The sequence below is a fragment of the Centruroides sculpturatus genome, unplaced genomic scaffold, assembly GCF_000671375.1.
Source record: "Centruroides sculpturatus isolate CEXI.00-Female unplaced genomic scaffold, Cexi_2.0 scaffold131, whole genome shotgun sequence".
In the NCBI taxonomy this organism is placed as follows: Eukaryota; Metazoa; Arthropoda; class Arachnida; order Scorpiones; family Buthidae; genus Centruroides; species Centruroides sculpturatus.
In genome coordinates this window covers 388,188-402,113 of record NW_019384439.1, presented here as the reverse complement: position 1 = coordinate 402,113, position 13,926 = coordinate 388,188, and the positions used below count along the sequence as shown (strand labels likewise).

Below are 13,926 nucleotides of genomic sequence, written 5' to 3'. Positions count from 1 at the left end.
TGATTTATTTGGCTTGTAAAATGTAAAAAAATGCTAAGATTTTCTTCATTTTATACAGCAGAAGTATTCAAAATTTTATCTTACAGTGTCTTAAGTTAATATTCTATGTAGAAATTGTTATAAAATTAATAATTATAAGATTTATTAGTATATAAAAATGGTCGAGGATATTGTTTTTCAACTATTTTACGTAGTTTTAATTGTGAAAATTGCGTACTTTAATATTTTAACAACTGTTTTAATAACATAAAAATCTACAGTACTTAATACAGTATCATTATAATAGATTAAAACGGATCGTACTCCTTGTACAGACTTACATACTAAAATAAAATTCTTTACATTCGCTAATTCCGTTGAATCTTAATTCGTTTAAAGAAGTAACGGATAACAGATGAAACGTTTGCTGAATTTTGAGTTTAACCATGCAAACATCTCGCGTGTGTCATTTTCTGCTTCTTTAAACAAGCACAGATTATATTCTACGTGAAGTGATTTCTCTGTATATTTACAAAGTAATACTTTTACACAGCAAATACAATTTATTTTAATCAAAGTTTTAACGATTTAACTTAGTAAATGTTAACGTAATTACCTTAGCTTATAGGAAAACTATGATTAAGGGTTGAGATTTTCCCGAAATTTTACACAAATAAAAATACAAGTAAAGATTTTTACTTTGTTAATCTTACACTGATGTTTTGTTCTTGCTTTTCTCGAATTTTTCCCACCTTTTTTCCCAAATTTGGGAGGACAGTTTCCCCTGTTTCCCCGCTCGTACACCCATGGATTTACCTCTCTCTCTCTCTCTACCTTTTGACTTAGTAGCATTGACTATCTTAGTAACTTTTACTGTATTAATTCACATAACTTGTTTTCTTAAACGATTCAACTCTACATTATCATATTTTTGTACAATCTGCTGTAAAAAAATTGCCTGCAAAAGACTAATATATTTGATTATTCTATTTAAGTAGTAGCATCTATTTAAGTAGTTAAAAAGCATTAATTAAGCTTCACGTCTTTAAAACCTATCGACAGATATAGTAAATTTTATCATAATTTAAAAATTTAATAATTCTTTTATGGAATTACAATCCATAATTACGATGATGGACCATTCATTTTACCGGAATGTGCGATGTAACAATTCCGACAAGGAGATAGAAATCGTTATGGAACGTCCATGCCTGACAACCAGTTTATAGGAGCCATCTTTATAGAAGTAATTCATATAGGTCTGTCGAATTAACTCTTTAAAACAAATAAAAAAAAAATAATGGCTTCCTTACAGGAAGAAACAATGGTCATTAATTACGCTTCATCGTTTTTCTGTAACAATAAGGAGGTATTCGAGTAAACCGTATTAACTATATAACTTTTAACTATCTAATTTTTAACTATTCTTCCGTCTTCACTCTTCGAATTTAATCTTTCGAGTGTGACGAAAGCAATGATTTGGAACGACTTTTCCCGATCTTATAGAGTGTTAAATATATATATGCCATTTTACTTTTAGTTTGTTGAGATTTTCAAGAATTTCTCTACAGTTTGGCTTTTCTAACCTTATCAGAAACTCCTTTAATTCCTTAAAAGGAGTTAGATTTCTGTAGAGGATGGATATATAGAATATAAAAGTGAAAATTTCTAAACCAAACAAACTGTATTTTAGTAGTTTTATTGTAGTATCCTCCAAAGGCACACAGATTATCATTGTAGTAAGGAACAAGGCAGCACTGAGCATTTTAACCCTGTCACGAGTACAATCCGCATCCTCCGAATTTTGACACTTCAATACGGTTCCAACAATGACATTACCCGCACGTGCTTTAAGGATCAAGCACACGTGCGTTTAAAATTGTACAAAAGAACATTTTACGAAACGTTCCTAACCGTATTATTAAAACTGCATAATTTTCTTTGATTATTATTTATTAATTTTTTTTTTAAATAAGCAATACAAACTTTACGTATCCTTATATCTAACAGGTGACTATGTCAAACGTATCTATACGGGTCTTCATCGTGACACAAGTCAGCCCTTGCAATCACAATAATAAGGACATTATCCTTCATTAGTACCAAGAATATCTTTACTTCCTGCCGTTCTATATTCTTCACTTCCTAGCTTAACCAGTAAGGAAAGAAGTAGGATCCGTTAGTGACTGAACAATTAAAAACTCTTATTCCCAAACTCTACTGCGCAAGCTCGGTTGATTGGCACCTCTTAACGGTATGTGTCCGCCGATGTGTATGTTGGGGCCAGGCTCCTCAATGGGACACAGACGTCCCTCATAGCGAAACATGGCTTATGCCAGTAAACATTGTAGTTCGTTCTCCGTAACCAGTATATTAAGTCCATTGGACTCTACGGGACAGTCAACTATGGCTCATCCTTATGGTCACGTACAATATAACAGTGGTTACTATTATAACGGAGGAGATTACGTGGGGAATTATACAGATAACATACGTCCTAGTGTATCTACGGCTTGGTATGCTAATCAGCCATCCGATCCTCGTCTTCCAGGTAAGATTTCTATATTATTCTATGAGAAATACTAACTTAATTCCTTTTTAAGATAATATTTCTCACACTTTTTCGTTCGCATTTATTCTACTTTCCTTTATCTACATTTAGACCCTATTGTATTATTGTTCTAACTTAGGTTCATTTCTAAAGGAACATTTAATTGTTTCGTTCGTGCCAATGGATATATCATATATCCTCCTATTATTCAATGGATCTATACAACGAAAGCAAATTTAGTTCGTGTCGTGCGACTGTTTAACACATGAGAAACATTCACTTTCGAGCTGAGAAGCATTCGAAGCCAGGAAAAAAAAAAAAGGAAAATTTTTTCTCTCTCGTGGATATTGTTTGCTATGGAAAGTAATTACACACATAAGAGTTTAAATACCCATTTTAACGAAAGCCTATGATACAGTCACTCAGAAAACTCGAAATGTGAAAGTTCTCACCAATTTCATGCATAATAGATCAATCAGAGAAAATTAAATCTGAATTTTATATATTATACATCATATCTTATATATAATTTCTTTATTTTTATGGTTAAAAATATATAAAAGTCGACAATAAAATCTATTCATTTTTAAAATGAGGATCAGAGCTTTATAACGCTTCCAAAAATTGTTTTTAAACATTTAAATAAAATAAATTTTAATAAATTCTAAATTTTTCTACATATTATATTGTATTTTCTAATATAATATAGACAAGATTTTTCTATATTTCTCTAGAATACTTTTAAACAAATTAATAACATAAATTTTTAAAATTCAAATTTAAATTTCCACTTTTGCAATTTGATTTATATTTTGCATTAAAGATAAACACCCATTTTGAATCTAATTTCGTATATAAAATTCCATTTAAATAAAATAATAATAAATTTCGTACNAATTTAACGTATTTTTTTTTCCCTTTGTGTTTCTTTTAATTGAATAATAACTTACCCTTAGGCATAATTGTCTGCAAAAAGTAAAGTAACTTTATAAGATGGTTACTTTTTCTTTAATGTTTTTTTTGTATGTGAAATTAAAAACAAAAACAATATCAATACAAAAGCTAGAAATTAAATGGAGAAATAATTAATTTAAAGCATAATTTTAAAAATTTAATTGGATTCTACGTGTAATTTCATTAAAATTGTTTTTGTTTTTTACTTTTCATTTTATGGAAAGTAAATTTACATAAAATGAAACTAACTTTAGTTAGTTTTCCTACATTAACATATATGAAAACTATATAATTGCAGCTATAATATCTCTGTAAATGTTGCATAAACTTGTATTAGATGATACAGATTTATTAGCTAAATAAATTTAAAACAAATCTTTTGTAATATTAAACAAAGTTTTTAAAATAATAATTTAAACAGAAATAGTTTTTAAATTTGAATATCTTTAATCAGCATGTTATGTAAAACCTAAAATATAACTGTAATCAGTTAAAATGTTGGGTAATATTATTACAAAAATTGAAATTATCATATTATTTATTAATCAAATTTTAAGTTTATTCAAATTATTTTTAAATGTATATTAATATTATTTATTTTGAGATCAAAGTATTATGTCGTTATGTAAACTGTAGAAAATTATATGCACAGTGTAGGGTTTTACTTATATTGATAGATATTAAAAAATATTATCAACAATTATTTAAAAATTAGAGAGAAAGTACTATAATTTCAAATAGTTTGCATAAATTATAGAATATAATATATCTGTGAATCTTCTGACTTTCTGTGAAATCATTGAACAGCATGAAAATCTTGTTTTTGAAATTACATATTGTGTATTTTATTTTCTTACAAAATTATTAATATTTTAATTTAGCCAAAGAACTTGAAAATCATCAGCATTAAAATGTTTTAATTTAGCATATATCATCACAAAATCATAAATTAATTCTAAAGAAATTTTTATTTTTATAATTATTATTACAATGTTCTTAATTTCCAAGAATTTTTTTTATTTGTGGTTATTAATATTTATGTAATTTATTTATTCACTGTTCATTTGTATATAATATTTTAATATCTCTAAGCTTTTTAACAATGGAAAAATGTTTTAAAGTAAAATATAAATTAATTAAAATAATAAGAGAAAGTTTTTCTATTCTTCCAGCTGTAACACAGTATAAAAATGCACTGTCATAAGGAATTGAATAAGAAATTGATTTACCAAGTTAATTAAATTACTTTTTTGCTGTTTGTCTTGAATTAATCTAGTTTCTCATAGTCTATATTTTTGTTTTTTAAATTTATTGAATTTTTAAAATTTGCTTTTCTTTGTCTATTTGTTGTGTAAATTGGAGCTTTGTACTTGAAGATAGAAACTCTGCAATAAGTGTTAAACTTTTTATTGGTTACTTACTTGAAATTGTTGTATGATAAAATTGATTTTCTGAGAAGTAACCAGAAAGAACTGGAAATTTTTTGTTTTGATGCATTTTTATATGACAAACATTTTGAAAAATATACTTTTATGAAGATTTTCAAATAAAAAATAAACATTTTTGTTCAGTATTTAAAATATGTCGTCGATAAGACACGATGCTAATAATTTTAAGGAGAACCGTTTATTGTTTGATTTAAAGATTTTCTTTCGAGACCGTTATACCGGTATTTGGTTGTTGGATCCAAATTTAAATAAGGAAATTGAAGCCAAACGTAAAAAATGTAGAACAACTCTTACGAGTTGTTTTATATTTAAAATATAATACTTGGGAGTCAAAGCAACATCTTNATTTGATTTATATTTTGCATTAAAGATAAACACCCATTTTGAATCTAATTTCGTATATAAAATTCCATTTAAATAAAATAATAATAAATTTCGTACGTCTTAATCGATAATTAAGTTAAACTGAGATATAAAAAAGTAAAGGTTTTAGCCTAAAATTCTAATTTTTAAACGGAAATTTACGGAGTTTTTGACAGAAGAAAATCGAAATTACAAAGTGAGAGTGAGTTATTATTAGCTGATATAGTGTTTAATAGGTTTAAATCTTTATAAAAAAAAGAAATATCTGAAGATCAGAAAGATGGGACGACGAGTGAGGATAAGAAAGAACATTTAGATTTGACCCTCGAATTTACACGTCACATTTCGTGACAAATTGGATGACATTTGTATCATCTTTGGCCAATAGTTTCCTGGAAAATTATGTATAAGGTCATTCGTACATGTACAGTACATTGGATACACAACGTTAAAGAAATTGTCGTGACTTCAATTGTACAATCTTTGTCTTAATTTTTTTTTTTTTTATATCAAACAAATGCTAAATTTCATGCTCTCTTGCATTTCGATGGAAGTTAAAACTGTATAATCAATTTTGAGCAGATTTCGATCTTTATAATCGAATTTTATTATTTTATTGTTTATTAATAAACATTTTACCGTAGAGGAAATTGCGAATAGGAAAAATAAAGCTGGACATAGGTCTTTTTTTTTTTTTTTTTCCTTTTGGAACTCTACGACAATTATCTAAATCTATGAATCTAAAAATAAATACTCAAATGGAATTATTTATAAGAAGAATTTTATGTATATTTAATAATTATATTTGATGCTCACGTGGATCTTCTTTTCGGGATCTTTTGCGATAGAATAATCCTCTATTTTAATAAATTTCCACGCCATAAATGCGGTTGTAGATGGATGTAGTATGCAAATTATTACGTGTTATTTTAATAATTAATATGCGTAAAAATTACATCATAAGTATTACTTTGTAATTACGAGGAAGATAACGTTTACTACGTCAAATTCTACTTTGATAATTGCGCTTTAAAATACTAAAAATTATGTTAGTCGGGAGACTAGAATTTAATTTTAAATCTAGCTTTATTTGCATTTACATTCCACAGTTCCCAACTTGATGTCTCAGCCGGTTCTACCGACAGTAAGTGACAAACCACCCGCAGTGCAATGTCCAGGACGTCGGAAGAGAAGAGTACTCTTCAGCCAAGTCCAAGTACACGAACTGGATAAAGTGTTTCGTAGACAGAAATATCTTTCTGCCACCGAACGTGAAAGTTTAGCTCGACGTCTCAATCTGTCACCCAATCAAGTGAAAATATGGTTTCAAAATCATCGCTACAAACTTAAACGATTATCCAAATTAATGAACGACCAAACTAATAAGGAAGAGGAATCTACATCGGGACAGAGGAGTAGTGATAATAACGAAGATTTATCTTCACATTATACCATCCCCGAGCTGAACGAAAGACATTTGACACCAACAAATAGAGAAACGTTGTCTTGTTCCTCATATCCATCGAATCAATATGGATTAACTATAAATGACAATGCTTCTCCATCCTTCTCATCCTCGCCCTTTGCTATCCTGAACAGTTACGAGCAACCCCCAAATATTAATGGAAATTCCTCTTTCCAATATCAGACACGAACTTGGTGACATCCTACCATTTATAACCCTGTACATTTATTCATTTTCAAAGGATTAAAGAAGGACAATTGTAGTCAAATATGGGGGACTGATAATATTCTAATATGGCCTAGCTAAGAAAAAAAAAAAAATAATAATAATAATAATTAAAGAGGACATTATAAAAGTGTATAACGCAATCATTATTATTGCACTGTTCGATTCGCGTTTTGTATAAAATTTACCATGAAAAAAAAAATAAAATAAAAATATATTTTAAATATTTGATTTAGTTAAATGACTATTCGTTTAGACGTTAATCGTTATAATATGCTAGAAATGGTATTTTATCGTTTCCATCATCTTGCACGCGTTTTGTCGAATTTACACAGTTTAACTATAATTAGGGTCAAACAGTTGCCAGATTATTTGCGTTTTGTCATGGCTGAGCTATTCATAAAAAGGTACATTTTCCGATTGCATCAGTGTCTTTTCAAAGCCGACTTTCTCGTCCTTATAGTCTCAGTATGCCACTTTCTCTATCTCTATCCAGTTATTTATTTATTTATTTATTTATTTCATTTTAAAATCGGAGATAAAAATGATTCGAACACGGTACACGTAAAAAAAGGGAGGAGGGATCAATGCACGCGTACGTTTTGATTTGCACGATTAACAAATGTTTGATCCCGACACGTATTTACCTCGCTCGACACTTGACACCAATTTGAATCGTGACATTCCAAAGGTTTTTCCTTTTGTATCACAATCATTTCCATTGTTAAGGAATGTATCGTTTTGCCACTGGAAACCATTCTTGATCATGCAATAAATTGACCCTCTCCATGAACAATTGGGTCTCGAGACAAATTAACAAATTTAAAAATGGATATAATTAGAGAAAGTCTCATTCACAATCGACAAAAAAGGAAACAGAAGTGTCAGCACGATCAGATATTTATAAATTTTCTAAAAACATCATATAGAATTTTCAGTAAGAAAATAAAATAAAATAAAGTCGAAATTTACAAAGTGTATAAACCAGGAAGACCACCAACACAGAAACATTAAGTAGTGTTGGTGTTGAAGTGCTGTGTCAATACTTGCACAAATAACAATGCCTGTCAACGTCTGTATTCTCAGTGTGAGGTTTTGCTCCAAAGAGGTCGAAGTGGAGCATCCCCAGTTAAATGTAGGTGGAAAAACTTAATTTCATCAACAAAAAAAAAAAAAAAAAAACTAAAGATTACAATCAATTCCTCAAGACCGTACACNTCACCGGTTGTCAGATTGGTTTTATAAAAATTAAAGAATTGCATCTAACTACTTTGATCCATTTTTTCCCTGCAAACAAAAACAACTTCCTGATTAATCCTTTTAAATTCTAAGGATTCGCCAGATTAAAGTTTGAAAATACTTTATTTTATATAACTGATTTATTTTGTTGTTATTTTTCATCGTGATAGCATTAGTAACTCTGGTGTTTTTCTTAAATTGAATTTTCATTCTAAACTATTTCTTTCTTAATAAATTTCATTTTTTAAAAATTTAATTTAAAAACTCTTTATGTGATAATTTTTTGTGCTCTATTATTTATTTATTGTTACTTAATTATAATTTTCTAATTTTATTACTTGCATCTGTAATTATATTCAACTATAATAGAATGATAATTGATGAAGTTGGCTTCTCTCTAAAACATAAACATAATATATTTATCATTAATTAATCTTTACCATAGTTTAACATTAATAAAAGTAAATATATACAGTAATACCTCAACTTACACTACCCTGACTTACGCGATTTTCAAATCTCATCGATTCGTCTTTTATTTGCGCACCACGCAACTCTTGATTAGTTTTGAACCCCACACTACTGTTCAACTTACATAATCGGATGTGTTGTGTGGAATTGACACATAGCTACAATTTATTTTGTGTTTGTTTGTTATATCTACGGAGACTTGAGAGACTCTATGTGGTGATTTCTTGTAACCGTGAACGAATCAAAAGACGAGATAAGATTGATGAGAACATTTATTAGCTTACATACATTCGACTTGGATTTTACCTATATCAAATATATATATTGTATACTGATATTTTGAATTAATAAATCGATATCGAAAACTAAACTATGTAGAGATATAGCATGATATTAATGAAATGGATAATAAAACAATAGTCTACATATTTAATATAAAATCTTCTTTTCTTCATTTATATATCGTATGAAATATTCATTTAAAAAGTTAAAATAGATAAAACAGAACTAATTANGTGTTATAGGGGGGTCGACTTGTAATTCGTATTTTAGATTCAAATTTTCCCGAATTTAAAGTCGAAAATATGAAAAAATTTAAAGTTTAATCCAAATTATCACCTTATTTTTCTCTAAAAATCTTTTATTTAAGAACAGGAACCTTCGAATTAACACTGTATTTGAGATGATTCAATCGTTGGAGAGATTGTAGATTATTTTTTTTAATACAATTGTTTAAGCTCTAAATTAAAATAATAATTAAAAACATATATATATATATCAATTATAGATTTAAACACTTCCTTTTATCGGGAATATTTTAATGTATTTTAATAAAAATCTCCATTATTTTAACAATTAAAAAAAACGTGCTCGATAAGAAAAAAAAGGGGGGAGTACTGTACTTAAGCCCTATAAATTATTAATAACACGGAAAAGTAAATTAAATATTTATAATTTAAATCGTTTGATAAAAATTAAAGTTTAAAAAAAAGGTTAAAAAATTAAATACTTATCGATTTTCTATTTTTAGTTTCTTTTCGAATTGAATAAGTTGATTGGGCGTTTACTTAAATGCTTAAAAGTCCAAAGATCTGGAGCAAATGTTCCCTTAAGGGATACTTTTAAAGAAAATTTATGTTCTTGATCCCTTAATAAGTAAAAAAAAAACTATAAATTTGACACATCAATATTGCTTTTCATCTCTTTCTTTTCTTATTAATTATACATTCGTATCGAGGAAAGTAATAAAAGCCAAACCTGGATAGGTTCCAATGATAAAAAAAAAAAAATATGCAAAATAACAATGAATATCCAAATAAAAATATTTTAATTATATAGAAATGAAATCTTCTTTAATTTCTTATTTTTCGTAAAATAGGAGGAAAGTATCGAGGTTACAGATGCTTCTGTTTTCCTTATAAGTAATAGGGATAATATAGATAAAGTTCAAATTCATGTTCAAAAGTCTACAAACCTAGGAGAAATACGGACAAAATGACATACGGTTTTATTTTAGGTTCATAACTCTTTATTGGTAAATCACAGCACTGTCATATTCTACACCAATCATCTTTGGTTTTTTACCTATGAAATATACTAAACATTTACAATATTAAAATAATAGGAAAAAAATATTGTTAGTTTAATCGAGATCATCCACTATGGATTCTTGGTTCTTTTAGAAACGCCAGCGCAAGAAGCATGAGCCCAACAGAAACAATTTAAGCACCGTAACCAGTCTCCTCCAGACTTAGATCGGGAAAAAAGATCATCGCAATATATGCGCTGACAGTCTTCTTCATCATCATGAGAGTTATCAGGAAAATTTTCTTCTTCAAGTAACTTTTTAGTAATATTTCGTTTCCTTTTCTCTGGCGGAGCTTTGGACACATTTTTTTTTTATTTAATTGCCTTCTTATTAGGAGTAGAAGTTAAAACTAAAGATGTTTGTCGAGTCACGTGATTCGTTGCAAGTTTTTCGTTATGTGAAAGATAATAAGTTTGTAAATAATATGTAAGAAAAGAAATAAAGTTTTATACTAAAATTTCTTTTAAAATACTTTCAATAATGAAAGTATTTGTTTGGAAGACATTTTTGATAATTAATAAAACGTTAAGAGATTAAGTAAGTTCCTTGACTAAGCTCTTATGGACTAAATGACAGGTATGTCATTATGTCCGTTGCCTATGTATGTCGTTTTGTCCATGTAACGTTATAAAAAAACAAAATTATAAAATAAATACAAAGATATTATTTTTAATGAAAAAAGTTATTTAAGTGGAACAACAAATTTTTGAGGGTTGAAATAAATGTTACATAAATAGATAAAATAGTGAAAAAATTACCATCTATACAAAAAACTTGTTGCGAAGAAAAAAAACTCATAACGTATTATTTCTTGTTGTCGGCCATGACACCCGGGCGAATGAGAGGAGTGCGTTCACATTTTGACAGGTTAGTAAGAGCCGCTCGGATAACGTTGTGTCATGGTCAGTTGCGAGTTTGAGACCGCCAAATTCGAATTATGATGCCTATGTCATTTTGTACGTATATGTCATTTTGTCCGTATTTCCCCTATTACTTATTTACATAAGGAAAACAACGATATTTCTGTGTTATTTGATAAATTTTCTTTTTGATAAAATGAGAAAAATCTCAGCATCTTCCATATAAATACAGTTGACCCCCCCTATAACACTGTAGATAATTCCGTGTTATATGAATTCCACATTGTAAGAGTCACTTAGATTTTACAAATACGTGTGCCGGGCTGTGAATGGCTCACGTATTTGTAAAATCTAAGTGACTCGTACAACATGGAATTCATATAAAACGGAAAAATCAACAGTGTTATGGGGGGGGGTTCGACTGTACTGTACTTCAAATTCTTCTGTTTTACTCTGTAGGGTCTAACATAATATTTATTATATAATGTGGACCTTATGTTATACATTTGGCCACATCATATAAACTTAATATAATTTATTGTATTAGGTTTATAGAGAAATTTACGTATAAGCTACTTAAATTCTGTCAGTGTTTCTTCGAATGATATCGTCCGAATGTCAATGTTTTTTATTTTAAAATTTAGATTTATTGTTATTAAATATTTTATATTATATTTTTAAATATTTAAATAGACGAATTAGAATTGACATTTCTAAAAATTCTGTTGCGTGTTAAATCTATAAAATGCTAATTAAAAACGAACGTTTTCTTTTAAATTTTAACACGTGGCCTGTTTTAAACTTAGGCCTAAACCTAATATATAATTCATGTATAATAACAGTTATAACTTAAAAAAATATGATATAAAAGTATAATTTAGTATTCATTACTCTATAGTTTATAACTAGAACCCCGTTGAGACGATTAAAGCAATTGAACTGTTCAAAACGAATACAAAAATTATACATCGGGACCCGGGTTCGAATTCCGAATCAGATCCTCGGAGATTTTCGTCAGTGATTTGATTTGCCCCGAGTTCTGTTCCTCATCATTCAGCCGTTCCATTGTAAATTTGGCCAAACCCATCATGGGCTTGCAAAAAAAAGGCCCTCTTAGTTTCTGCCCCACTAGGAGGGCCTTTTTTTTAGTCTTATGCTCGCAGTGCAAGCATTAACAATAAACTCACAATTGAATTATATAATCATTTAACTTCATTAGAATTATAGGATATTATTACAGTAGTCTATTATTAAATCTTCGTTAAAATTAAATGATATTTTGGAGTATAGATTTTGTATGAATATGTTTTTTATACAGATTTATGTATACATAAACCAGCGTAACACACTGTAATTACTGTATTAATAGAGATTTAGTTGTGTATGAAGATATCATGCACCATGGCACGTCACACTAAAATGCTTTTAATCCTAGTTTATCTCGAATGGCCCCGAAACTTTTTTTTTTTGAGCGGGATTTCTTTTTTTCTCTCATTGTAATCGAGTGTTGCTAATGATAAAGAATCTCATATCTATGGTAGGAATCGGATCATTATCCGGCAATACACAATTATCTACGTATCATACCGAATGCATTACTATTAATAAAGCGATCAGCCATACAAAGCGATCAATCAGGAGAAAACCTTGACAAACGTCCATTATGGATGTCAACGGGGGATGGCAAATTGGATTGTCAAATCGTGGTAGACTAGCCACCGTTTTGGCGGAAAGGTTAATCTGCTTTCAATAGCTCTTTTCAGATGTACTCGGACCTCCCGCTACCGTAAATTGTGGTATTGTCAACCTTCCCCCAGACTACTTAGTATTGTTCGTCCACAATGTCACCGTCATAGTTCCCGCCTTCTATTCATCCCTCGGCCTATTTAATAGCACGCCCACAACATGCAAAACACTAACATCTGTGACACTTCACGTTCCGAGTTCTATGTGAACCGGTTTCCTTAACTTATTATTTCTATAGATGTACCCGAACGAAAAAAAAAAGAGATTTTTAATAAAACACCATCCCGCTGCTCGGGGTCTTATCGTAATGTCTCTTTCCCACGACAGATGGCGTGACTCAATTCACAGTTTCGAAATTATAATTTCCTTCGCCACTCGAAAAATTCTGCATAAATTTCTTACCTTTACAAACATTCCTCTTGAAAAAAAAAATTGCTTTCTAACATTAAAAATCCATTAATGTTATAATTAAAAATGAATCATTTCAAAATAATTTAAAAATTAATATAAGTGTTGCCAACTGATGCATTTTTTTCCCTCTTAATTTAAATGTGGTAGATTCCATTGTATTCTGGTTTATAACGGAGAATATAATAAAAAAACAAAAATAAAAATAAAACCTGCAACGCCTACGACAACGTTACAACAAAATTAAGTTTTTAAGTTCATAAATAATTCAGCTCCACCCTAAAAATTACTGACATTATCCATAAGATCGCGTACATTAATGATATATTTCGGTCTAACACGCATTGGTATAAATCTCTGAAGAATATCTGGTTTAAAATTCCAAGTTCCCGTGACACAATAGAGATTCGGGAGTGTTATGAACATAATTATTAAGTTCTTTATTATAATTCTCTTTAGTTACGCTGATATTATTGGCGAAGAGCTTCTCGTTTATCCATTTATTAAGAAGAAAATCTGTGAAATAATATCGATTTGCCATCTGTATCGATATTCTTACGTCATTTGAGTGATGTGAAACTAAATTTGAACGATTTGTCATCCGTTACAATATCTATACAAGAATATAC

General features: G+C 29.0%; 1 protein-coding gene across 1 annotated transcript; it reads left to right on the top strand.

Annotated features, from left to right (window-relative positions):
• Nucleotides 1-2,304: 2,304 nt before the first annotated feature.
• Nucleotides 2,305-7,072, top strand: LOC111620083 (homeobox protein LOX10-like). The gene is made up of 2 exons (XM_023361927.1): nucleotides 2,305-2,530; nucleotides 6,405-7,072. The coding sequence occupies exons 1-2, from the start codon at nucleotides 2,305-2,307 to the stop codon at nucleotides 6,956-6,958; spliced, it is 780 nt and encodes a 259-aa protein (XP_023217695.1). The 3' UTR covers nucleotides 6,959-7,072.
• Nucleotides 7,073-13,926: the final 6,854 nt, after the last annotated feature.

What these genes read in the sequence shown, in the direction of transcription:
- LOC111620083 (XM_023361927.1), top strand. Translation starts at nt 2,305, where the DNA reads ATGGCTTATGCCAGTAAACATTGTAGTTCGTTCTCCGTAACCAGTATA. An exon ending in ATCCGATCCTCGTCTTCCAG is followed by an intron (nt 2,531 to 6,404) that starts GTAAGATTTCTA and finishes TACATTCCACAG; the next exon opens with TTCCCAACTTGATGTCTCAG.